General features: G+C 44.5%; 1 protein-coding gene across 1 annotated transcript in view; it reads right to left on the bottom strand.

The window, feature by feature from the left end:
- Nucleotides 1-11,010: 11,010 nt before the first annotated feature.
- Nucleotides 11,011-25,596, bottom strand: part of LOC117456632 (transmembrane protein 47-like) — a 17,836-nt gene continuing 3,250 nt past the window's right edge. Inside the window, exons 2-3 of the mRNA XM_034096571.2 lie at nt 13,699-13,839; nt 11,011-11,694 (exon numbers count right to left, since the gene is read on the bottom strand). Coding sequence (XP_033952462.1) covers nt 11,516-11,694; nt 13,699-13,839 — 320 coding nt within the window. The 3' untranslated portion in view covers nt 11,011-11,515. The remainder of the gene's footprint in view (nt 11,695-13,698; nt 13,840-25,596) is intronic.

The raw sequence follows: 25,596 nt of genomic DNA, 5'->3' as shown, positions 1-25,596 counted from the left end.
GTTCAAACATCGCCGAGTCGCTGACGACACCCTTTAGTCTCGTAAAAAGGAGTGAAATCAATTGACAGGAGACAACAGATGGGGAATGCTCAGTTTACACACAGCCATAACAGTTTGATCACTCTCGCTCTGCATCTCCTAAACTGTACTCCGACTCAAAGCAAAAGTCAGGACCATAAAGTACTGGCGTCTTGTTTTTGGAAATGTGCCTAATGGCATTAGCCCTCGCCGTGTTGCCGGTACAATAAGTAAATCCCGTTCCTGCAATATTTCATTTTTATGGGTTAGGAGCAAAGGTGCCTTCACGGTCCATTACAAATCCATTATAAGAGTTAAAGTGTCATCACCTTCTGGCGCACTTCCTAGATCTAGAGTCCCACTCATACTAGATTTCTGGCCAGAAGTATTACCTAAGAATAATACAAACCTGATTAGAAATTATTAGTCAACACAGATTCCGAAGGAGATTATTTATAAGCTGTTCAGCTGGCTCCATGTTTCTCCTCTCAGTCTTATGTAAGTGGAGAGGGTCTGTGTCTGGTTGGGGGGCGTGGAGGATGCAGGGGGCTAATTATACACTAAGGCTAAAGCACGACCAAACCGCTGCTCCAATGAGCTCAAGGCCGGGGGGGGCGTTAGTGTGCACACACGCACACACACACACACACACGCACACACACAGAGCCTCGGAGTGATTAGACCCGCCCTGGATGTGAACAGCAATTAACAGCAATCAGAGCCGTATCCCCCTCCCACCGCCTCTCCCTGTGTCCCCCACCCCTCGCTCTTTCATCTGCACGTCAGGCCTTGAACTTGTTTTTGTCTCCATTATTTTTCGAAGGGATCCATTGATATGTGGGATTATACCCGGCATCTTTTCTTCAAGACGCATTTTCATCGTGTAGCTGCAGGAGAGCGACTCTTCTTTACTGGCCAGCTTTGAGTGTGCTGTGAAGTCCTTCCATCATCAGCATGTAGCGTGTTAGCTCTGGCCCCAGCAGCCGTCTCTGATACAGACTTCAGAAGAGGTAACATAGGGGAGGAGAGGAAAGTATCTGGCCAGTGGGAGGCTGAGTCACACACTCCAACATAACGTGTTCAGAAACCCACAACACATCTCACACTGACTCTCACATTTATGAAACACACTTTCAGGATTCTCAGACGCCTCCTTCCTGCCACCTCCGAAGCAGAGTTGTACCTTCAGAACTTACTTTCCATTTCACTTTGGTTTCTCTGTATTATCTGTGTTCATTCTGCCATGTTTTCTTCCTCCATCTCATCCATTCAACCCTTTAACCCAAGTGGCCCCATCTGCCCTCTGGCCATCTGTCTCCATCTCTCAGAATGTTTCCCTTCACTTTTCCTAAAATCATCCTTCAAGTCCAGCTCTCCTTACTGTGACCTTGCGACATCATTTTAGGGGAGCAAAGATAAATAAAAAAAAAAAGAACATTGCTGACAGCGGTATGAGGAATATAAGAGAGGCAAGAGGCAGATGGGAGAGAATGAAACAATACACTAGAAATGAAATAAGCCATGTTGACAGGCAGCTATGGAAGAGCAGAGAATGTAGAGTTGAGAGACAAGAGGAGAGAAAAGAGTGAAGAGAGCAAAGGCTAGATTGAGTTGCATAAGTGCACTGACTGAGGGAAGTATCCAAAATGAGACTCTGTTCATTCATTATCCGTTTAGAAGTTAACAAAAACTGTTGATCCACAATTGAAAAATCCAAACTAGCGCAAACCCAGGGAGGATCCTGAGCCTGACCAGGTTCGGCATACACCTGATCCCTTTCTAGACAGCGAACAAATCACAGTGTCAGACATGGCGTCCTCACATCAACCGCCTGCGAGCGGGGATGAGAAGAGAGGCTTGACACATCGCTGAGGCGTGATAATGTGCAGGGAGAATGACTTCTTGCGGTTGCCTTCAGCCCAGCGTGACTCCGCCTCCATCAGAGGCGACCTGCTGCGAGCTGTTGGCCCACTTCCCTGAGAGCGGGGTGCGTCCTGATTCTGAAAAGCCCACTTTTCCTGGCGTGAGTCCTCCTAACCCAGAAAGTGTCTGTGTGCTGAGTTCCAGTGGGATCTCTGACTGCCAGACTCATTATAACCTCCACACACTCCTCCTCCTCTGGCCTCTCGTGACCCAGAAACTCCATGTGGGTCAGATCATCCTCTGAACCCTCCACTCCATCCTGATTGAAAGACAGTGTGTGTTTCCTTTATTATTCAGTCATTGGTTTCACCACCCGTGCAACAGCTGCCTTTCTTCTCCACCACCTTGTTCCTGTCCCTCTCTCATACAGAGCCAGACTCAAATCTCCCCAGAACAGGCGGATCTGTTCCCACACATTCATCTTCATTGCCAGCACCTCACACAGTCTCTCTGGGGGCTGACTCGGAGCCAGCGGCTGCCTCTGCTGCCATCTTCTGTCCACCATGCAGACAAACCCACTCAGAGCTGGGACTTTAAAGTTGTGTTTTTAAACTTGAAATGGTGGCTTCCTTCCGTATTACCGATGTGCTCTTTGACCTCGGAAACAGGACTGAATTAGCATTTATTTAGGTGGGAAGATGATTAGCTCAAAATGCTGACGGGTGTAGCTTCGGTTACAGCCATTGAACACACTTTTCATAACTATTCTTACATGTGTCCTTGAATAAATGCCAACTCCATCTTGTTTCATGATGCTTCCTTTTTCTCCAGTTGAATATTTGACTTCTGAGCTATAACTGATCCTGTGTTCTCTAAGCGTTTGGCACGACTTTGGTTAGAATCCTATCCCAAGCACTTCAAAATTCTATTTCCCAGAAGCCATTTCTCATCCAGCCTTGAGAAATTAGCATTGCTCATTCCCGTCATGTGACAGGAACACGGTGCAGCTGTTCTCCGGTCAGCCAGACACAGGTCGGTTGGAGAGGTGTTTGTCTCTGCTGGTTGAGATCTTCATGTCTTGTAAACATATGGAGACAGCGGGATAACATAATGACTCAATTCTTATTAAGAATGCATCCATCTTGTTTTCACTACATTGTCCCCCATGACCCCCCCCCCCCCCCACCCATGCTGCTGACAGATTTGAAAGGCCAAAGGACAACTTTAATCCCAGCAGCACTGTAGTACTGTATGAAGGGGGATGCCATACCCTTGTTAGTAGAATGACCAAAATACTTTCCCCATTGTTAAACTGCCACCCCCCTCCCCATCCCCTAGTAACAGAGAGAATTAAGGGGCAGTGTCTGTTTGGGTGTTAGTCTGTCTGATGCACTGATCATTACTCTGACTGATGTTTAGACGGCTCCATTGGAAATAAAGAATTGTATTTCATTCATTCTCGTCATTTGTTTGCAGCATACGCTCTGTCCTAATTGGAAAACATATGTTTGAAAGTTGCTGAGAAAAAGAAACCCGCTCAATGTATATGTGTACTGATAAATCTATGGCGCTGTCCTTGGTGCTGAAGAAGCAGACGGATATGAAATTGCAACTTTTTCTCCGAGTCCCTCCCTTCCTGACGACGGGAGAGAAATCAAAGGAGGTGAAGAGCACAGGAGTGAAGTGAAATGAAATGAGGAGACATGGAGAGGAGGGAGGAAAGAAAAGAGAAGGAAGGAGAGCGAAGAGAAAAGGCGAAGAGCGGAGGTTTAGTAAAGGTTTGATGGGTAATCGTGAAGTGGTAACGGACCTGTGGGGCGGGATAACAAGGAAGACATGACACACGCACGATCAAGGGTTGTCAGTGTTGATGAATCCTACCATTTTAAAACCAATCTAGCCCCCCACAGCCTCACACACACACTCACATTAATGCACACACACTCCGACACACACACACACACACAGCCTGGAGGATGGATAAATCAAGTGTCATTGGCTGAAGACAGAATGCGTTTTTGGTATAAATTGCAAATCATAATGAAAAATGCAGAGCCAAGGAAACACCGTCGTCTATCCGTCTGTTGTCAAAATAAAAATCACAATGAACAATACGCTAAATGTTAGGAGTGAATCTGGTCTGGATCACAGCTGGCAGACAGCTGTAGAGGAGAAGCCAACAGAAGGTACTGACCTCCTGCACACTCGGCACTTTCTAAGGAATATATTGCTGACCGTGCGTGGGAATCTTTATGGAGACAAAACATAAGGAACAGGTTAAGTAACATATTGTCTTTTAAATCAGGATTCAGACGTGTAAAATCTGACTTACTATTCTGATACTAGCTTATAGTATAATGTAATTATGTGTACCAATAATAACATACTGACATGTTTTATGCATACATTACACCACACACTCGACTACGGCATGTTCGAGGTGTTGCCTATGCAGACCAGAGACAGACAGACAGATTTAGCTGCTGACAGACGGACCGTACGAAGAGCACAGTGGGTGGTCAAATATGACAATGGGGGGGATATGAGGAGTGGGGGGGGGGGCATACAAAAGAGAAAATGTGAGATATACTGAGAAGTAAATCAGAGAGAGGAGATACAATGGGGGGCAAAGGGGTAACAAGAAGAGGGAGAGGGTGAGGGAGAAGCAATGGAAGAGCAGTTTGGAAGGGGACAGTAAGAAAGAAAGAAAGTGAGAGGTGGGGGGGGCACAGTAACCCCCCAGGCCAGGCTATCCGACACCGCACAACAACCTCCATCGGGCCAGCTGACTGCTATTTACAGCGTGAGGTGTTCCCAGCAGGCGGCAGCTGTACATGGGGGGGGGGGGGGGGGGGGGGAGAGACACACAGAGACAAGAAATAGTGCGAAAGAGAAGGGGGGGCTTTATTTATTAATTAACCCTTTTTTTGAGCAGGCAGGACACTCAAGAAGAGAGGGAATGAGAGAGGGAGCAGTTCCTGCCCCAGGCACACTGAGTGGTGCAGGACTGAGTTATTAAAGAAGTGTAAATATGTTATGTTCTGAACAACACTTTTAAGCATCATAAATGTTTGTCTGCCACAGTTTCTTTTCTAATCCATTCATCCTTGTACTACTCTATTTGTATAAAAAGATCCTTGAGCCCACTGTCCATCTGTCTGTCTCCGTCAGCCTGTCAGTCTGTTAGTCTCTGTGTCTCACCACCCGGTGGACCATTCCAGGACATACAGTATTTACAAGCGCTATATTGGGAAATCAAACCTCTGCGGCCTCTAACTCATCTCAGCACGCTGCGAGACGTTCAGTGTCACGGCCACACAAACAGCACTTTCACCCAGAGCACATTCAGCCTGGGCGAGGTGGAACTGACAGGAGCCAGGGAACGATTGGGTCCTGATTTTTACAAAGAAGCAAGGACAGAGAGGACTTCACTAAACTAAAAATGGACATTCTGAAGTCAAAAGGACGCTTCCATTTCTTGAAACTTCACTCCTTTTCAGGAAAAAGTAATGTAATCTTTGCACACCAAAATGTATCCAAACAAGGCCTGAATTCGGATGCATATTAGCTGTTCAACCAAACACACATTTCTAGTCTAAACACATGCTTTCAGTTTGACCCAAATTGGTAAAGTTATCCATTCTAACTATATAACAATCACTGCCCGACCCCACAACATGATATCCAACTTAAAGGGGCCCAACCCCTATGTTGGGACCAAAGCCCAACTGTTTACTCTCCTGAGACAGGACCATTCATATTAGGGTCTGACACTGAGGCCTGCATCTCAAGCACCAGGCGTGCAGTCTATTTCAATCCTAATGTACTGTATAAAGCATACCATTCTAGTGATGGAACACACATGGGGGTGTCACTTACAAAATATAAGAGAGCTACACCCAATGTCTAGTAAGTGATCATATTAAACGAGACGTATGGTTCCTGTTCTTCATCAGGAGTGTATATTCATATTAAGTCTTTCGAAGTATGTTAACCCATGTCCTCTATGGGGGGCAGTGCCTTACTTCTAACGTTCCATAATTTAAAACCTCATACACAGAGCACTGAGTGCACGCACACGCACACGCACAGGGACTACCAAAGAAATGCTATCAAGGTCACAGGCATCAGCTGTTTTTAGATTTGACAAAACCCTGTGTCAACATCCTCTTTAGAAGGAAAGACATAGTGCTCCTGGGAAATGTAGTTCAACATTTGCCACAGCAATCTCAAAAAGTAGAAGGACTTGTTTCAACCTAAAGGCATGAAAGATCATCTGACTGGACCCAAATAACTTTTTTTTATCTCATCATCATCCTCATCCACATTTCAGAACTCCACTTCCTGTGACAGCTGTCAGTGTGATGGTGACAGTGTGTCAAAGTGTGTGTTTAGCCTTAAGGAGTTGTCAGAGCATCCTCAGCAGTCAAGCATATGTTTTTTTCACACACACACACACACACACACACACACACACACAGAAGCTGTTCTACCTGATCGACACTTGATGATCTCTCCAAACTCGTCCTCCACCGGCTCGTCGCAGTAGTCCTCGGGACGCACACCCTCCGCCATGGATCACAGGGCACCGGGTGTTAAAAGTTACAAGGTGGGGGGGTTATTAACCCACAGGTAAATCCACCAGGAGATGGGGAAAAGATCCAAAGTACAAATCCAGAACAAACAGCCAAAAGTTGCCCGATGTGAAGACAGGAGCTCCGGTGGAGGACGAAGGCTGGGTCTCTCTGACAGGCGGGTGGACGGGGCAGAGCAGGTGTTCGAGGGGGGGGGGGGGCATTCCCACCTCTAAATAGTAGGATGCTAGAAGGTGGTCTCCTCGGGGCCCAGACTGGTTCAATGGACCCCGGGCGTAAAACCCGACACCCTGCGGACACATTGCTGCTGACGCTTGTTTCCGGAAGATGAGCTACATGCTAAAGGCTAAAGGTCGGAGTGAACCGACCTGGGGTGACCTCTGACCTCAGGTGGGCGTGGCAACCAGCGTGAACACATGTATATCAAAACACCACGGAGTCCAGCTTTAACTTTATGTTAGAAATACTGAGTCCTGGATTCAACATTTAAAAAAAAATACAAAAATATATTTTAACTACCAAAAGTGTAACACCTGTGTCACGGTGGGTCCTTGTGGGTTAAAAGGAATGGCCAATATTACAATAATAAGTGACTTGACTATGATTATTAAAAATGCTAACTTTAGGTACTTTGTATAGTGCTGTTGCATATATAAACCTATATTTAGCCTATAGCTACAGTATATGTCAATATGTGTATTTACTATAGTTAATTTATATTTTGTAATAAACAACATTTATAAAGTAACTAAGACTGTCAGATACATGTAGGCCTAGTTGAGTAAAACATCTAAAATAGGAGTTTGTAAAGGGTATAAAGTAGCAAAACTGGAAATACGTAACTCAATATTGTGCTTAAGTCCTGTACTTAGTTACTTTCCATCCCTGGTTGTGATTTTAATGTTCATGGATTTCGGTCATATTCAGCAACAAATATGTGTACATTAAAAACCAAGCCTGGTATTCTTGAGCTTCAACATGATAAAATGGTTAATATTCACTGTGCAGAGAATGTGTGTGTAGGGGGTGGGGGGGGTACAGTGGTTACATGGCAGCACCGTTACACATGTACTAATATTAGATTTGCTGATAAACTGATATACCCACTTTGGGTTTCCTGGCTTTTCAAAAGTAGGACTTGGTTACTGTAATGGCTCCATTACGCACATTGGTGCTGCTATTATTAGAGACGATGCAGAGAATGATCCACACACTCCCAGATACACTCAGCCTGCAGGGAGCTGTGAGAGAATGTTCCAGAAACAGAAGGCCCGGCACTGACTGGCATCCCGAGCAGCCGGCTGGGCCCCCTGACTGCTGTCTGGGGTGGGGGGGGCTGCCCCTGCTGGGCTTGGGGAGGAGATATATTTAGAGGAACACTTGTGCTTTGTTGACATTGCCTTCACTTTCATATTCTGTTGGATAATTACCTTTTTTCACTCACTCAAAGCCTGGTGCACCTGTAACCACACCCACTTCTGTGATGTCATCATAATGTACATTGCTAGGGAGCTTCCAGTACAACAGCAACCTGAAATCTGATGGTCTAACTGCTTTTGAAAATAGAATTAGTGTAACACGGACACTTTTAAATGTCAATATAAGATCACAAAAAGAAGATCAATTAATGAGTTTGTTTTGTTTCTGATAAGTCAATCTTCTGCCATTTACTTTAAGTGTTGCATTATGGGGAAATAGTGTTTGTATCCTGATGTTTTTAAGTAAACTTAATGTAGTGGTTGCACCGCTACATTCTGAAAATCTGTTTCTCTGGGTGGTCATGTCAGAGTGTGGACAGCAGAGGGCAGTATAAGCACAGATTTTACATTACAAGTCTTAACTAGGCCATTGAATCTTGGAAAGATTCAACACTCCTTGATATCATTTGTATCTCAAGTCTTATATCCTTGCAGTGATGTACAGGTGTTCCCTGAGCTCTCAGTACGCCATGGCATCAATAACAAGTTTCCCTCCACCTTTTAAAAAGTGAAAAAGGTAATATATCGATGTGACAAGGTAACACAGTCTACTTACTTTATATCCTTGCACCCACTTCTTCTGCTTTAATGGCACCCAACAGAAGAATGAATACCACCACCGGTTTATTTTGAATGCAAGCAAATCCATCAAACAACAGGAATACTTAGAAATATACATAAATTAAAAATGTATTTTGCTAATTTGGAGGGAAACTAGTGTTGACTTCGGACATTGAATGCACCACGTACATCACCATATTAATAATCATTTATACTCATGGTAAAAAACAATACAACATATTTAAAAATGTCTATCTTAGTGGTGGTTTTCTTTTTTTCTGAGAGGTCTTATACCTGAACTACAGTCGATTATGAAAGGGTTTATTGTGTTGAATTTAGCTTACAACAATCCTGGTTCGGTAAATAATACTAAAAGTTCAATAATCGTTTCAACGCTCACAGGATGTGACAACAAAATGAGACACAGAGTCATGCAGAGACATTCTGGTTAGTGCTTTAATGTGCCAACGTACAAAGAGATAAATGCTGATTACTGACATCGCTACAATGGCATCTAAAACATGCCAACACACATGCACACACACACTCTTTCTGTCATTCACACACACTTCCTAAATCCCTATGCACATCATTAGACAGTGTTTTTCTCCATTATACTGGGAGATGAGTGTCTACTTTTCATCAGTAAATGAATAACCAAACAAATGCTAATAACTACAAGTCAGACCTGGGCTAAAACATACAATCTAATCATGGGTAGAACATATTAAAGGCTTGTTCTGTGTTTGTTCCACATGAACATACCAGCCTGGATATTATTTCCATCCTCAACCACATGGAAGTGCTTCATTACAAATCAAAGCATGTAGGTCATTTTCGAAACTGGTGCAAACATATTTGCTTTGTCTTTTAGAATCAGAGACTCAAAACATGCAGCTTTGAGAAGTTAAGGTATTTTTGTTTTATGTAAGTGCTGTAGTATTGTCACTTTGAATCTTGGATGTATTAATAACAGCAGATGTATAATGTTAAACTACCTGGCAAAATAAAACTGTACATCTTAACTCTGTCTGGGGATTTCTTTCCCTTTGACTGTGTCTAAAGTGAGAATAAAAGTGCTGTAGCATCAGACTGAATCAATAGCTGTTTCAGTTCATCACATATCAGTGTTATACCCATGGAAGAGGGCCAGTGGATATTGTAAACGTAAAGTGTTAGTGTATATTTTAACCCAGGTCTGTTACAGTGTTAATGCCGAATGCTTCTCTACTCCACCAAAGCACAGAGACGTTTCTAGGTAGCAAAAACACCGTCACTAATCTGTGATCATTCAGTATTCAATACTGATCAACTGCTGAAATACTGAAGAGCAGGGTCTCATGCTGAAAAGCTGTTATAACTTAAGGAATAAGTGCTTCTGTTTTACTCGGTGCTAAAAAAAAATCCACTTACAAGCAGGAGTTTTTTCTTCCCAGAAGACCCTACTTTCATTTGACATCCACCAGTTTAATACTATGTACTAGAATATACACTGTGAATTTACAGCATGAGGTCTATGGGAGTCTGGACAGGCTTTTAAAGTGAGAGTAAGGGGCTTCAACAAATCCTTTTGGCAAATCAGTTATTGCTCAAATGAGCTGCTTTTAGAAGCAATGCTGTTGTGGTGACAGGCAGAACTCATCAACCGGGGACAACCAACATCATTGTGGCATTTATATGGAATAAATGGACAGCCGCACAGCTCTTCATTTGTTAAAGTGGCGGGGGAGGCGGCCTGGATCCTATTTTTGGGTCATGGTTTCTAGACAGCTCCTCGGAAGAAGATGCCACAATGGAGGGCGCAGACAAAATGTCGCTTGAATCTCCGAAATGTCACCTGGAGGAGTCTTGTTTTGCATTCGGCTCCCTGTGCGCGTTTTAAATGACAGAATGAATGAAGAATGGAGGTCACGGGTTCCACAGGAAATGGAAATAGGTTTTTGCACAGTGAAAGCTAAACATATGCGTTATCACCTGCTTCTTTGGGAAGTAAAATGTGTATAGAAGTACAGTGTTTACTTCTCCATCCATATTTACACTCCAACAATTACATTAACAATGTTATCAGTTTTCTATGAATGTGATTTTAAGTTGGGTTAGTGCATTTTGACAACAATGACTTCAGAGCCACACACTCATAGTTGACTCAGACTGCAGTTGGTAATAAAAAGGAAGTGATTTTGGATTCTGCTCTAAACTCAAATGCCACCATGTTGACTAACAGCTACAAATTGCCCACATTTTCTTTCTAAGCTGGCAATTTACATTTATGAAATTAGGTGTTTTTGTGAATTCTCTTCAGCTCAATGCATAATCACATTATTCCACTTTCTTAAACTATTGATGTGCACTCAAGCCCCCCCCGCTGGGAGATCTGCCGGTGGTGTACGCAAGCCCGTCTCACACCTCTGGCCGAGGCTAATCAATCATGACAGCTCCGTGTCGGTTGCCTCGGTTACAGACGACGGTCGATGACAGAATATTGAGCCGGTGTCTTTGTTGTATCCTCCACCAATCTGTCTTATGAAAAGTTAAAACTGTAGATCCTCTTCCGTGTCCTTGTGAAAGTGTACTCCAGATGAAGAAAAAGTGCTAAGCTAATGATGCACTGATGGAGGATTGGATGATGACAGGTGAAGATACACGTTCCGTTGCATGTGCATGTGTGGGAAACGTGCGTAAAAAGCCACTCATGTTTCCTCGACGACAGAATCAATAAGTGGGGCTGATAGTTGCTATCCTTTTTTACTGCAGGTGTAGTATGACCCCTCCCCATGATACATCTGGTGACATTAGGGCTGGTTCCAATATGCAGCCTCACTTCTGTTCACCGAGGCAAGAAAATAAATCCTTGACAACCAGCTTAACCCCTTCAATTGCCCCCAGGGTTCATTGAAATATAGTTATCGGCTAAAAAATGGTTTATAGTACTCTTTACAGTTCATGGGAGATGAGCCGTTTTCCCCCTCGAACACCTTACGTTCTCAGCTTGATTTGGAGTTAGTAATACTCCTCGTAGTTCTTGGGGTTCAGGCAGTAGAGGATTCCCCCGCCGAAGGAGAAGATGGTCCCCCCCCAGGCCAGGCCGTAGCCCCAGTTGAACTCGTGGTAGATTCTCAGGTTGATGCTCTGGACGAACTTGATGGGGTAGAGGACCAAGCTGAAGGCCTGCAGGACCACTGGAGGGGACAGGAAGACCATACGTGTCATTTATTAAAGGAAACATATATATAATGGACAGAACAAGAATATGTTTACGTGCTGTAATGTTAAAAGAAACACGTTCTTTTTCTCATACTTTCTATCTGTATTGACCTTCTGTCAGATACACAGTGTTTTAGCCCCTGTCTCTAAGGCCCCTCCTGAAAAAGACAACTTCTGATTGGTCAGCTGTACTTAACTTCACATTTGTTAGCAGTCACGTACAAACACTTGAGAAACTCTAGAGAAATAGCAGAAATTAGCATCGACTGAGTCGTGAAGAGCCTCGGGGGAATTTCATTTAGCTCTGTTTAGTTAATTTAGCACAGCTTTGAAAAACAAAATAAATCAAACTGGATCAGGCAGGAGGCAAGGAGCAGGGCTGAGGGAGGAGGGGGGAACAGGAGGAAGAGACAGAGGTGGACTGCAGGCTCCAAGGACACAGGACGAGTTTGATGAAGAGATGAGGGAAAAGATGGACGAGGGGGATGAGAGATAGATATGTAAAAAGGAGGGGGGGTTGGATGGCAGTGGAATAAAGGAGAACACATGAATAGTTGTTTCTTCAAAGGGAATTCATCTTGTGGGAACGCAAACAAAAAAACTAACACGGGTTACATAACATCCAAAAACACGCGAACATTACCACAGATTGTGTGCAATGCAGCTTTAAAGAAGTAGTTAGTTGTCAAGAAAAGTGTATGTGATCCATCTTTTCTCTTTAAAGTCCATTCAACACACTTTGCCTCTGTGCTCCGCTTTTAAAATGTCTTTTACAGATGTTGTTTGTGTTCCATCACGGCAAAACAACTTTATTTTGACAGCTAGGGTTTTTTGTGCGTTTGTTTGTTAGTATTCATAGATTCTATCCCTGTTTTGCTCCCTCTAAAATGAAGCTGAATGCTTTAAATATTGATTTAATTGCATCAAAGTTAATGCTAACTAAAATCCTTCTCTAAAGTTTTATGATGTGCTGTTATGATTATGCAAAACAAAATCCAGCTACAACAACTTTGTGTCTTATTTTTGTGTTTTTTGGCGCTTGTTTTTTCCACCTTCAACCCTGAATATTCAACAATATAAGGAAATGGAAACCCCAAAAGTCACAATAGGGACTTTTTAACATATCAATCCTATGTAACACACATAAACATGTTTATATCCAATCTGCTTTAAGCATTTTTACTTTGTATAGATCCATTGAAAGTATTTCCAGGATAAGAAGACTCTTTGAGAAATCACACAGCTTCTGAATTTTCCAACGCCAGCCCTTTAAATAAGATTGTCTCCTTGTTTTTTCCCTTCAGTGACATTCAGAAGGCAACACATCCAGCTTTGGAAAATCAAACACGTCTAAAAATAAATACAATTTCCAATTATTCCGGGAGGTTAGAAGAAAAAGGAGGAAACTTGTCAGTCGTCCAACTTGAGATTTGGGCTGGCGGGGGAAATTAAAGGGACAGGCATGACTCTCCGCTCTGACCCGACTTGTAAAAATAGGATTTTCTCTAAATGAGTTTGAGGGAGAGAAGAAAAAAGTGTGTGTAAGCCTGAGTGTGTGTAGTGTGGTCTGTGTGCACATTTAATAAATAAGGATTATCATTTAAATGCATGTCAGTTTTCAATGTGATACCTTCAACCTTCCTATCACCTTGTCTAAATTGGCTAATTAAGTGAGTGCCTCAGACCCAGACCTGCTGAGTGTGTATTGACAGCAGTTAATTGTGTGTGTGTGTGTGTGTGCGTGTGTGTGTGTGTGTGTGTGTGTGTGTGTGTGTGTGTGTGTGTGTGTGTGTGTGCGCGTGTGTGTGTGTGTGTGTGTGTGTGTGTGTGTGTGTGTGTGTGTGTGTGTGTGTGTGTGTGTGTGTGTGTGTGTGTGTGTGTGTGTGTGTGTGTGTGTGTGTGTGTGTGTGTGTGTGTGTGTGTGTGTGTGTGTGTGTGTGTGTGTGTGTGTGTGTGTGTGTGTGTGTGTGCGTGCTGACCTGCAGCGAAAAGCATGGAAGCGACGGGTGCGTAGAATCGTCGTCTCGTGCCGATGCACACGGCAACCAGAGCGACCAGGAATGACATCAGCACCAGGGCTCCACCCCCTAGCAACAGGGCCAGCGTAGCAACCTGCCAGTCTGGAAAACAGAAGGCGGAGAAAAGACCAAAGGTTAAAGTGATGTATGACAGAGAAATTGGTAAAGAGAAGAAGAACGTGACAAAGTAACAGAGGGAACAATCGTGAATAAATGCAATATTGTAGATAAAAATGAAATGCGAAAAAAATCACAAATGGGCCTGGGACGAGAGACAGAGCCACCAGAAACATATCATTTGATTTGACATTTTATATCACTGCCTTTACCACAAGCCCATGTTGATTAAATGGAGAACAAAGGAGCAGGTGAGGACAGGAGGAAGGAAGGTATTAAAATGGAAGGCGTAAGGAATTAGGACAATGATGTGAAAGAAGGAGGAAAAGATGATAAAAAAAGGATAGAAAGTTGAAGGAAAGATGGGATAAGGGAGATAAAGAGGGAGGGGGCCGGGTAGGAAAGAGGCAATGAAAAAGAATGATGGTGGGATTAAGGAAGCATGAACACATAAAAGAAAGTGAAGGTAAAAACAGAAAGCAAGGGGACAATTTAAGGGAAGGAAGGAAGGTTGAAGGGAACGAGAGGGATGGGATTAATCAAAGGATATAGCAGGAAGGATGTGAGGATGATGAAAGGAGGAGGAAGATGAAGGAAAATGGACTGAAGTTAGGAGAAAGAGAGAATGAAAAGGAAAGAAAAAGGGTGTGATGTCCTTAAAGGCCCTGTCACCCTGTCCCGAAATTGACACCCGATGGACACACGAATATGGAATTGTGAATTTCGCACGAAGATGGCCCCGAACCACACACGAAGGCAACATTTACATTACATTTAAGACATAAAACTGCAATGAAAGTACCAAAAACAATTATGTTACAGTACTATGATACTGTACTGATATCTTCAGACTTTGTTCTTTACTTTCTCCGTCTTTATATGTAGAAAATATTACGTTTTCTCCGTAATGTTGTTTCCATAACAACAACAATTTCCTGTCAACTGTCCTTCAAAATAATATATTATATCCTTTTTAGTTTCACAGAACACAAATTGGGTTATTTACATAATATATTTACATGATTTTGTTGTGCAATAAAACAACCCGATGGACACACGATAAAGGAAATGTTCAAATTCGGCTGTGATCGTAGCCAGAGATGGGGTCGTTACTAAAAAAAAGTAATATATTACATATTACATATTACTTTTAAAAAAAGTAATATATTACACTACTTCGTTACTATCTACATAAAGTAATTCGTTACTTTACTCGTTACTTTACTCGTTACTTTACTCGCAGGGCCGGCCCGCCCCTCCCTACAGGCAGATCACGCAGACTGCTAAAGTTTCAAATGTTCTCTTTAGTTCAGTTTCCATTGTCGCATAAGACTGATCCAGATAGCTCCTGAATGTTTTCCTATCTGACCATGGCTGTCCTCTGTCTCCTGCTATCTGACCGTGGCTGTCCTCTGTCTCCTGCTATCTGACCGTGGCTGTCCTCTGTCTCCTGCTATCTGTATATTTTGCGCAGTCTATCTCTGCTCACGCTGTTGCGTCAGCGTGTTCTCCTGCGTGTTGGCCATGTGTTGCACTGGAGCCAGACTTCAGCCGAGCACGTACGAACTGCGCATGCGTGAGTGGCAATAACTCTCCTTACCAGCAGGCAGCGGTAGTGTGTATTCGTCATTCAAAACAAGCAACAACCGGAAAACAGAGAAGAAGAACTACGTGTGTGTGTGTGTGTGTGTGTGTGTGTGTGTGTGTGTGTGTGTGTGTGTGTGTGTGTGTGTGTGTGTGTGTGTGTGTGTGTGTGTGTGTGTGTGTGTGTGTGTGTGTGTGTGTGTGTGTGTGTGTGTGTGTGATATAAATAAACTACAGCTATGTGCGTTAGCTTCACCTAGCATGTGTTCTTTGCAGGTGTTTGTTGAGGTTTGATTATGACTGATTTTAGAAAGTAACGAAGTAACGCGTGTCGGGGCAATGTTAGTAACTGTAGTGTGATTACTGGATTATAAAAGTAGCGCGTTACACTACTCCGTTACCGACAAAGTAATATTATTACAGTAACGCGTTACTTGTAACGCGTTACACCCAACTCTGATCGTAGCAACATCGGGCCGTTCGTGAGGGCATCTTAAGCCTTCGTATGACCGCTGGTGGAGTTTCTCAGGCTCCGGTAGCAACTTCGTGAGCGGAGGCAAAATCTTTGGCATGCCAAAAAATTGCCGAAGGACCTTGCGAAGGTTCATTTTCGTGTTGAATTCGTGTGTCAATTTTGCCCTTCGTAAGGCCATCGTGAGGGCATCTTGTTATCCTCGGTGCCATCGGGCATTCGCCCCGATCAGAGTGAGGGCGAATGCACCGATGATAACACGAAGATGACACGATTTGACAAGATGCCCTCACGAGTGCCTTACGAAGATGCCGCTCACGAAGTTGCTGCCGGAGCCTGAGAAACTCCACCGGCGGTCATACGATGGCTTAGATAACCTCACGAATGGCCCGATGTTGCTACGATCACAGCCGAATTTGAACATTTCCTTTATCGTGTGTCCATCGGGTGTCAATTTCGGGACAGTGTGACAGGGCCTTAAGGGAACACTTAGAAGGAGCAAGGACGGAAGAAAAAGACAGGCAGATGGAAGGGAAGGCAAAAGGAAAGAGGGAAGACATGAAAAAGCAAGGAAGAGTGTTTAAAAAAACAAAGTTAATAATGGATAAAAGTGGGGAAAAACCGACAGAGACAAGTTAAAGTGAGATCAGGAGAGGTTTGGTGGCTATGAAGCATCTCTGATAATGCTACAAGGACAGAGGGCAGGATGAAAATAATTGCCAAAAGGAGGTGGAGAAGAGGAGGGGTTGCTTGTGGTGAAGGCCGAGGAGGAAGAGGAGGAGGTGGGGTGGGGGGGGTTTGGGGCGGCGTGAAGGGACAGGGGACCGAGCAGCGCTGAGTGAAAGTAATGAAGAGAGGGTGAGAGCACTTAGTATACCTGAGCTGACAAAAGGCCTTGGCGAAAAAGCTTTACTGGCACGTTATCAAAAATCTGTCTGCGTTTATATATAGGGGAGCACTGTGGCGCTGGAATAGCACGCGCACACACACACACACACACACGCACACACACACACACACAATGTCACTTTGCTTTTTGTTTGGCCACACAAGAGAGTGTCACAATGGAATTCCTCTATACATATTTACGTCAATTTCAAGGGACGGAGAAATTAGAACTCCTATTAGCGACATGTTGCAAAGCTCTTGTACAATGTACGGTACTTTCTTTATTAATACATCTTATTGTGAATTAAAAAAAATGGTCTCCGGATAAAGTTAGTGGGCTAAAGTTAGTGGGCTAAAGTTCACTTGGTTCTCTAAGAAAACAGATCCGTTGGAATGGATGGATTTCACTGTGAAATGTTGCCATGCTGGTGTGACGGCTAGATATAGACACTAGATACAGACAGCTAGATATAGACATATAGGCTACACACGCGCGCGCACACACACACACACACACACACACACACACCTCATCATTAAATCCATCTGGGCTCAGGTGGAGAAAGGAGATTTGACCATTTCTCTCACCTTTTCTCCCACCTGATGCTGTCAAAGTGGTCATGTAAGCTGCTGTAAAACCTATTTCTGTGCACAGCTGAACTAGGATACGATACATGAGAAAAGACGTTCATAAATAAAGTAACCCGAACTCCTTAAGGAAATGCATAAGCTTTAAAGGCTTCAAACTTAAAGATCTGGATCAAACAGCAATGAAATGTAGCTGTCAGTATTGAAGCTGTTTAGGTTGTGTAAATATGGTCAGCTGAAATGTAGTCCCTTAGTTTGGTAAAAAAGCTAATGAAAGATGGAAGATGGAGGGGGGAGATAAGGAAAATGTGATATTTGGAGGTAGAAGGAGAGGTGAAAGATGCAGAGATGGATAGTGGGAGGAAAGGAGGAAATTAAAAGGAGAGAGGAGAAAGTGGGAATGGAGGAAGATAGAGAGCAGGAAGAGGAGAGGACAATCAGAAGCATCTTGTAATTCAAATGGAAAGCAACCAGACATTTTCAATTTGACTGATGCTGAGGATCGTCTTCTGGACAAAAAACTATTCAGATGTCTTCAAAATAGTTGCAGGAAATGTTGCCCTCTATACGCAACACAACAAGGACAGAGGTAGGGAGGTAGAGGGATAGAAAAGGGGCTCAGGTCAGGTGGGATATCAGTCCTTGCTTTCCTCGAAGCCATGAGCTGCTTCAATCTGGGTAAGCAGCCACAACCAATCAAATGTCAGCATGAAAGTGGAAGGAATCCAATAACCAATCAGTTGTGACACCAAATGTGTTCATACTTTAGTGAGATTCACATTTCTCTCTGACACCCTGAGGCAGAATACGTGTTTCATGTAAGATTTGCAGGAAAAATGAGGCTAGCCTAGTTAGCCTAGCTCGTCAGTATCAACCAAGATCTTCCTAATTTGAATGTAAAGACACTTACTGTCGCTAAAGAAATTACATTAACCTCACCCCCTCTTTCTCGCTCACGCACACACATGCACAACATGGCTTTAACCATAAAACTCTTTGCCGTTTAGCTCTCATACACATACGATATGCAAAGCCTTTCCTCCCTGTCTCTCTCTTCCACACATGGCTGGTTTGAAGTTTTAAAAATGTATCACGGGCACATATAGGAACCGCACAATGTGTCACATGTACCGTATCAAACCTCGTTCTTTCTCACACACACATGGTTGGGGTATGTAACTTTCTAATTAGTGCCTGCACCAGCTTCTCACACACAGTGAGCTGTTCTCACTCGCAGGGAGAAATACCTCGTGCTGTAATGTGACTGTTTGTCATGTGACAGGATTACTGCGCTGCACTGTCACATTCTCTCTTTACTGTAAATGTAACATCCCGTCATGTCTGCGAAATTGTTCATGTCATGTTAATCAGGTTCATGTTATTGTTTCACGTTTAGTTCATAGCCCAGGTTAGATTTATGTTTAGTCAAGTCTTTTTGTTCACCTGTCTAGTCCTGTCAATCCACTTCCTGTTTTATTTTGTACTTACCTCTGGTCTCATTTCAGGTCCCCTTACTTCCTCCCTTTGTGTGTTTTCCCGCCATCGTCAGTGTATGCCCCGCCCCTGATTGTTTCCACCTGTTCCCCCTTACCTCATGTATAAATAGTCCTGTCTCCCTTTGTCCTGTGCCAGTTCGTCTTGTGCCTTGTGCCATTTAGAGAGCCAGCTTGTCTCGCCAAGCGATTATTGTATTTTGTGACCATAGTCAAGTTTATTTAGTTTGTAATTTGCTTTGCTACGGTTTTCCTCTTAGGAGTGATTTTTTTGTTTGAACTTTATACTTTTCCAAAGTAAAGACTATTTTGAACAAACCTCCTTTTGAGTCGTGCGTTTGAGTCCAAGTGTCTGTAAGGTTCCTAACAGAACGAACTGGCCAAAAAATGGACTCGGCCGACTCCGGTTCCTTCAAGGCCGATGTGTTAGCGCAGGATGCTAAGCTAACCCTCCATGCTGAACAGCTGTCTTCCATCAACCAAGGAATGATTGGTCTCACGGATCGTCAGGATGAATTCCAATCAGCTGTAACCAACCAAGTAAATCACCTGGCACTTCAAATGCAGCAAGTTCTCTCACACCTCAAAGCCGGTTCCTCTGCAACTACTCCAGCAATGCCAGGTCCACCGTCTGTTGCTGTTGTTTCGGATCACACCACCCCACCTGGATCGACGCTTCGCCTGGCTCCTCCGGAGAGGTTTTCCGGGGACTTTGGTAACTGTCGACCCTTTCTGGTACAGTGTGAACTACATTTTGCTCATAACCCTGCTGCCTTTGTTTCGGACCAAGCTAAGGTAGCTTTTATGTTGTCCCACATGTCTGGTAGAGCCGCTGCTTGGGCTACAGCCGAGTGGTCAAGAAACTCGCCCATATGTCAGTCACTGAACATGTTTACCCAGACCCTAAGCCGTGTGTTTGATCACTCATCACCTTCCAGAGAAGCCTCACGAGTCATAGATCAAACAGGGACAACAGAGAGTGACAGACTATGCAATAGATTTTCTTACTCTAGCAGCAGACACCCCTGCTTTAATTGATGCCTTCATGAATGGTCTACAAGACTATATAAAGGACCAGTTGGCACCCCATGAACTACCCACAGATCTTGATTCCATCATTGCCATGTCAATTCGCATTGATAACAGGCTTCATGAAAGGCAGAAGGAGAGAATCAGAACCAGTGCACGACCTCCGAGCCACATGGGGCACTCACCTGCCTTTCGACACCCATGGAGCTCCAGTCCACCTTCCTCAGCCTCGCCCAAGGAACCAGCGCCCTCGGCTGCCCCGGAGGAACCCATGCAGCTGGGCAGAGCCAAGGTCTCTCCAGAAGAAAGACAGCGCCGAGTCCAACAAGGAAGCTGTTACTACTGTGGGCATCAGGGTCACGTGGTGTCTTCTTGCCCAGTAAAAGGAGGGGCTCATCGGCACGACGGAGGGCGCTGGTGAGCCAATTCTCTGCAACTGATTTCCCTCCACGTTCATTGACCATGGTACATATTCAAGTGCGTGACCAAGACATTACTGTAGGGACATTAGTCGATTCAGGTGCCGACGAAAGTCTGATGGACTGGAGTTTGGCAAAGACACTATGCATCAAGACTGTTATGTTGACTTCCCCTGTTACTGCCAGTGCCTTAGATGGCAAGTTAGTATTTAAAATAACCCATGTATCTGAACCTGTCCAAATAACCATTGACAATACACACATAGAGGAAATGAAATTCCAGTTATTTGACTCTGCACTACACCCCTTGATTTTGGGTTATCCATGGCTGATCAAACATAATCCGATCATTGACTGGCGATCAGGGAGGGTTAAGGACTGGGGCCCAGGCTGTAGGCTTGCCTGTTCAGACCTTCCTAGGTTCTCCACAGAACCTGAAAAGGAACAAGACAAACGCACTCATAAGCCTGACTCCATTTCAGATTATCCCGACCTGACTAAAGTGCCCTTGTGTTACCAGGACTTAAAGGAAGCATTTAACAAAACTAGGGCCATGTCCCTACCTCCCCACCGACCTTATGACTGTCCCATTAACCTGTTGGCTGGTTCTCAGATCCCTAAAAGGAGACTTTACTCTCAATCTGCACCGGAAAGGGAGGCTATGAAGTCCTATATTGACTCCTCTCTAAAAACTGGACTCATCAGACCATCCTCCTCCCCAGCGGCCTCTGGGATTTTCTTCGTCGATAAGAAAGATGGTACCCTCCGTCCATGCATTGACTATAGTCCCCTTAATGAAATAACAGTTAAAAATAGATACCCACTCCCTCTCATGTCTTCAGCCTTTGAACTTTTTCAGGATGCAAAACTATTCACCAAACTGGACTTGAGAAACGCTTACCATCTCATTAGGATACGAGAGGGGGATGAGTGGAAGACCGGTTTTAACACTCCCAGTGGTCACTATGAGTACCTAGTCATGCCATTTGGATTATGCAATGCTCGGGCAGTTTTTCAGTCATTTGTCAACGATGTGCTGAGGGATTATCTCAACAAGTTTGTATTCGTTTATCTCGATGACATCTTGATCTTCTCACCCAATGAGGAGACCCACACCCATCATGTCCGCCAGGTACTGCAAAGCCTGATGGAGAATCAACTCTACTGCAAGGCTGAAAAGTGTGAGTTTCACTTCAAGACCGTCTCCTTCCTGGGGTACATCATCTCGGCCAACCAAATCCAGATGGATCCAGAGAAGGTCAGTGCAGTGGCCAATTGGCCATCTCCCACCAACAGGAAAAAGGTGCAACAATTTTTAGGCTTTGCAAACTTCTACAGGAGGTTTATAAGAAACTTTAGTGGCATTGCAGCATCTTCACATGCTTTAACCTCTCCCCATGTCATGTTCAAGTGGAATATACAGGCGGATGAAGCTTTCCAGAAGCTCAAGAAACTGTTCACGACTGCCCCAATCCTCACAGTGGCCGACCCACGGAGACAATTCATCATGGAGGTGGATGCCTCCAACGATGGCATTGGGGCGGTGCTGTCCCAAAGATCTGTCCATGACAACAAGCTACACCCATGTGCGTTCCTTTCACGTAAGTTGACAACTGCAGAAAGGAACTATGATGTGGGGAATAAGGAGCTTTTAGCAGTTAAAACAGCTTTGGAGGAATGGTGTCATTGGTTGGAGGGGGCTGAGCAACCATTTCTAGTTTGGACTGACCATAAAAACCTGGAATACATTAAGAACTCCAAAAGACTGAACTCACGCCAGGCTAGAAGGTCATTGTTTTTTAATCGGTTTCATTTTGTATTGTCATACAGACCAGGCACACAGAATGTTAAACCTGATGTATTGTCACGTTTGTACGATCCTGAACCTGTTGCCAAAGAGCCCGAGAGCATCCTTCCACCTAACCGTGTGGTTGGAGCAGTTTCATGGCCAATAGAATCAGTGGTGAAGCAAGCAAATGGTGAGACCCCGGCACCTAGGGGTTGCCCACGAAATAGGTTGTTTGTCCCTGTTTCCGTTCGATCACAGGTAATACACTGGGCTCACACGTCTATGCTCACCTGTCATCCTGGAGTGAAACGCACAACCTTCATGATCAAGCAACGTTTCTGGTGGCAGGCTATGAGGAAGCAGGTGGCAGAATATGTTGCGGCCTGGACTGTCTGTGCCAGGAACAAGACCTCCACTGAAGCACAGATGGGGTTGCTGCAGCCACTTCCTGTTCCTCATCGGCCATGGTCCCACATCTCGACTACCGATATCAGACGGTGGTGGACAGATTTAGTAAAATGGCACATTTTATTGCACTACCCAAGCTTCCCTCTGCCAAGGAAACGGCAGAGGTCATGTTACGTCATGTCTTTCGCATTCATGGTTTTCCCAGGGACATTGTGTCAGACCGGGGGCCCACAGTTAATTTCCCGTTTCTGGAAGGAGTTCTGCCATCTCCTTGGAGCCACCGTGAGTCTTTCCTCAGGATATCACCCCCAGTCGAATGGCCAGTCAAAGCGCATTAACCAGGAGCTAGAGACCTGTTTGCGCTGCCTGGTCTCCCAGAACCAGGCATCCTGGAGCAAGCACCTGATGTGGGTGGAGTACGCCCACAACACGCTGCCCACTTCTGCAACAGGACTCACACCGTTCCAGTGTGTGCACGGCTACCAACCACCTCTGTTCCCTGCCAATGAGGCCGAGGTCACGGTCCCATCAGCTTATGCTATGGTCCGTCGGTTTCACCGGATCTGGGCCGGTGCTCGTTGGGCTCTCTTGCGCAGTACCAGCCGGATGAAGGAGGTGGTGGATCGACGCCGGAGACCTGCTCCACCGTATCGGCCTGGACAAAGAGTTTGGTTAGCTACCAAGAACTTACCCCTCCACGTCATGTCGAGAAAGCTAGCGCCAAGGTTTGTTGGTCCATTCCCGATATCGAAGATGATAAACCCGGTGTCTGTGCAGTTACGTCTACCCAGGTTATTAAAGGTCCATCCAACGTTTCATGTTGGCAAGATCAAGCCAGTCAGGGAGAGCTCATTGGTAACCGCCTCTAAACCCCCTCCACCCCCCCAGATGGTAGAAGGAGGCCCCGTCTACGCTGTAAAGAGACTGCTGGCAGTTCGTAAGCGAGGGCGAGGAAGACAGTTCCTTGTGGACTGGGATGGGTACGGTCTAGAAGAGAGCATGGATCCCAGCGAGTTTCATTGTTGATCCGGCCATGATTAAAGATTTTGATCGGGGGACGTCAGGTGCCGTCCCTAGAGGGAGGGGGGGGGTACTGTAACATCCCGTCATGTCTGCTAAATTGTTCATGTCATGTTAATCAGGTTCATGTTATTTTTTCAAGTGTAGTTCATAGCCCAGGTTAGATTTATGTTTAGTAAAGTCTTTTTGTTCACCTGTCTAGTCCTGTCATTGCACTTCCTGTTTTATTTTGTACTTACCTCTGGTCTCATTTCAGGTCCCCTTACTTCCTCCCTTTGTGTGTTTTCCCGCCATCGTCAGTGTCTGCCCCGCCCCTGATTGTTTCCACCTGTTCCCCCTTACCTCATGTATAAATAGTCCTGTCTCCCTTTGTCCTGTGCCAGTTCGTCTTGTGCCTTGTGCCATTTAGAGAGCCAGCTTGTCTCGCAAAGAGATTATTGTATTTTGTGACCATAGTCAAGTTTATTTAGTTTGTAATTTGCTTTGCTACGTTTTGCCTCTTAGGAGTGATTTTTTGTTTGAACTTTATACTTTTCCAAAGTAAAAACTATTTTGAACAAACTTTCTTTTGAGTCGTGCGTCTGTAAGGTTCCTAACAGTAAATAACTGCAAAACAACTAACAACCAAGATATGTAAAGCAACAAAATCCAGTTTGATTCCAAGTGAACATTGCAGATACAAATTCAAAAACAACGAAATGATTGAAAAGATATACAATAAATAAAAGTTACAGTTATGTTCTTGTGTCCAACAAGTAACATGGTGTTTATGTGCTGCTGCTGCTGCTGCTTTGAAGCTTGATTTGCATCCACCAAAAGGATTTGATGTGTTTGGGCCCATGCATACCCTTTTCTCCACCATGCCCTGTGTGTGTGTGTGTGTGTGTTGTGGTTATTCCCCTGTCTGCCTGCCACATAATTTCCCATTCCTCGTCCTGCTGCTACAAATAGAACGGGGTCTCTGGGGGCTCCACTCACTGAGAGGAGCGATGGAGTCAAAGGAGATGAGGGGGAGAGAAAGAAGGGAGGGGGGGGTGAGAAGAAGAAAAAAGGGGGAGAGACTTGACCCTGGAGAAAATGGATAGAGGGACATAGAGGATGGTGAAATTACAAAGGGGAAATGATTTACATTAGAAATGTAACAATAAAGCCCTGTGGGAGGAGGGGGGGGGGGGGGGGAAGAAAGGGAATGAGGTACAAACAAAAAGGAGATGGAAAAATGATTTGGGAGGAGGTTTGAGTAAGGGGACAATTCATTTGAGAGTGCAGACGGAAAGGGCCTGGGGAGTAAAAGGGAGGGACGGATCGATGGGCTGATAGATAAAGATGAGAGCGGCAGACGGGAGGAGGCAGCGTTAATGGAGGATGTAGGCGACTGATCTCAGATCTGTGACAACAAAGACTGGTCAGAAATGACATCACTGTACACAAAATGTGTCGACATTCAGTAGATATTTTGGGATTTGATCATTAATAAATCAAATGGCTTTTATGCTGGGAAATCTCATACATTTAAAAATTGTTAACAAAGTGTAAGAAATTAGAAACATGTTATGGTTTCCTCGCTTTAAGTAATGGTTTCTCCTGCAATCCCAACAGTGGGTTCATCTTCTCTCAAGGTCAGGTGAATGACACATCTGTCGGTAGCAACAGCTATCTTTTGTTCCCTGAAATGTATTTTGCTTTGGTTTTATTTAACGCTATTGCTGTTGCATTTTTAAACCTGACACAGATATGTTTGTTCATGAGATTGAGCGTGAAATGTAGGTGGAGGCTGAGCCAGACAGGAGGAGATGAGGGGGGAGGAATAGGAGGAAGAAAGTAGGTTGACTGCTTGGTGTAACTTCTAGCAACAGTGTGTGTGTGTGTGTGTGTGTGTGTGTGTGTGTGTGTGTGTGTGTGTGTGTGTGTGTGTGTGTGTGTGTGCCCACTTTAAGATTTGTCATCTGAAGCTGTGTTCTATTTGTCAAATATGACGGCATTCGACTCGAGGATTTCTGTGTGGCGCTGATTTGATCTCACACACTGCTGGTGATTGAAGTGTCTGTCGGC

This window comes from Pseudochaenichthys georgianus, chromosome 2 (assembly GCF_902827115.2).
Source record: "Pseudochaenichthys georgianus chromosome 2, fPseGeo1.2, whole genome shotgun sequence".
NCBI lineage: Eukaryota > Metazoa > Chordata > Actinopteri > Perciformes > Channichthyidae > Pseudochaenichthys > Pseudochaenichthys georgianus.
The sequence above is the reverse complement of the archived record's forward strand: the minus strand, read 5'-3'. Positions and strand labels throughout refer to the sequence as shown.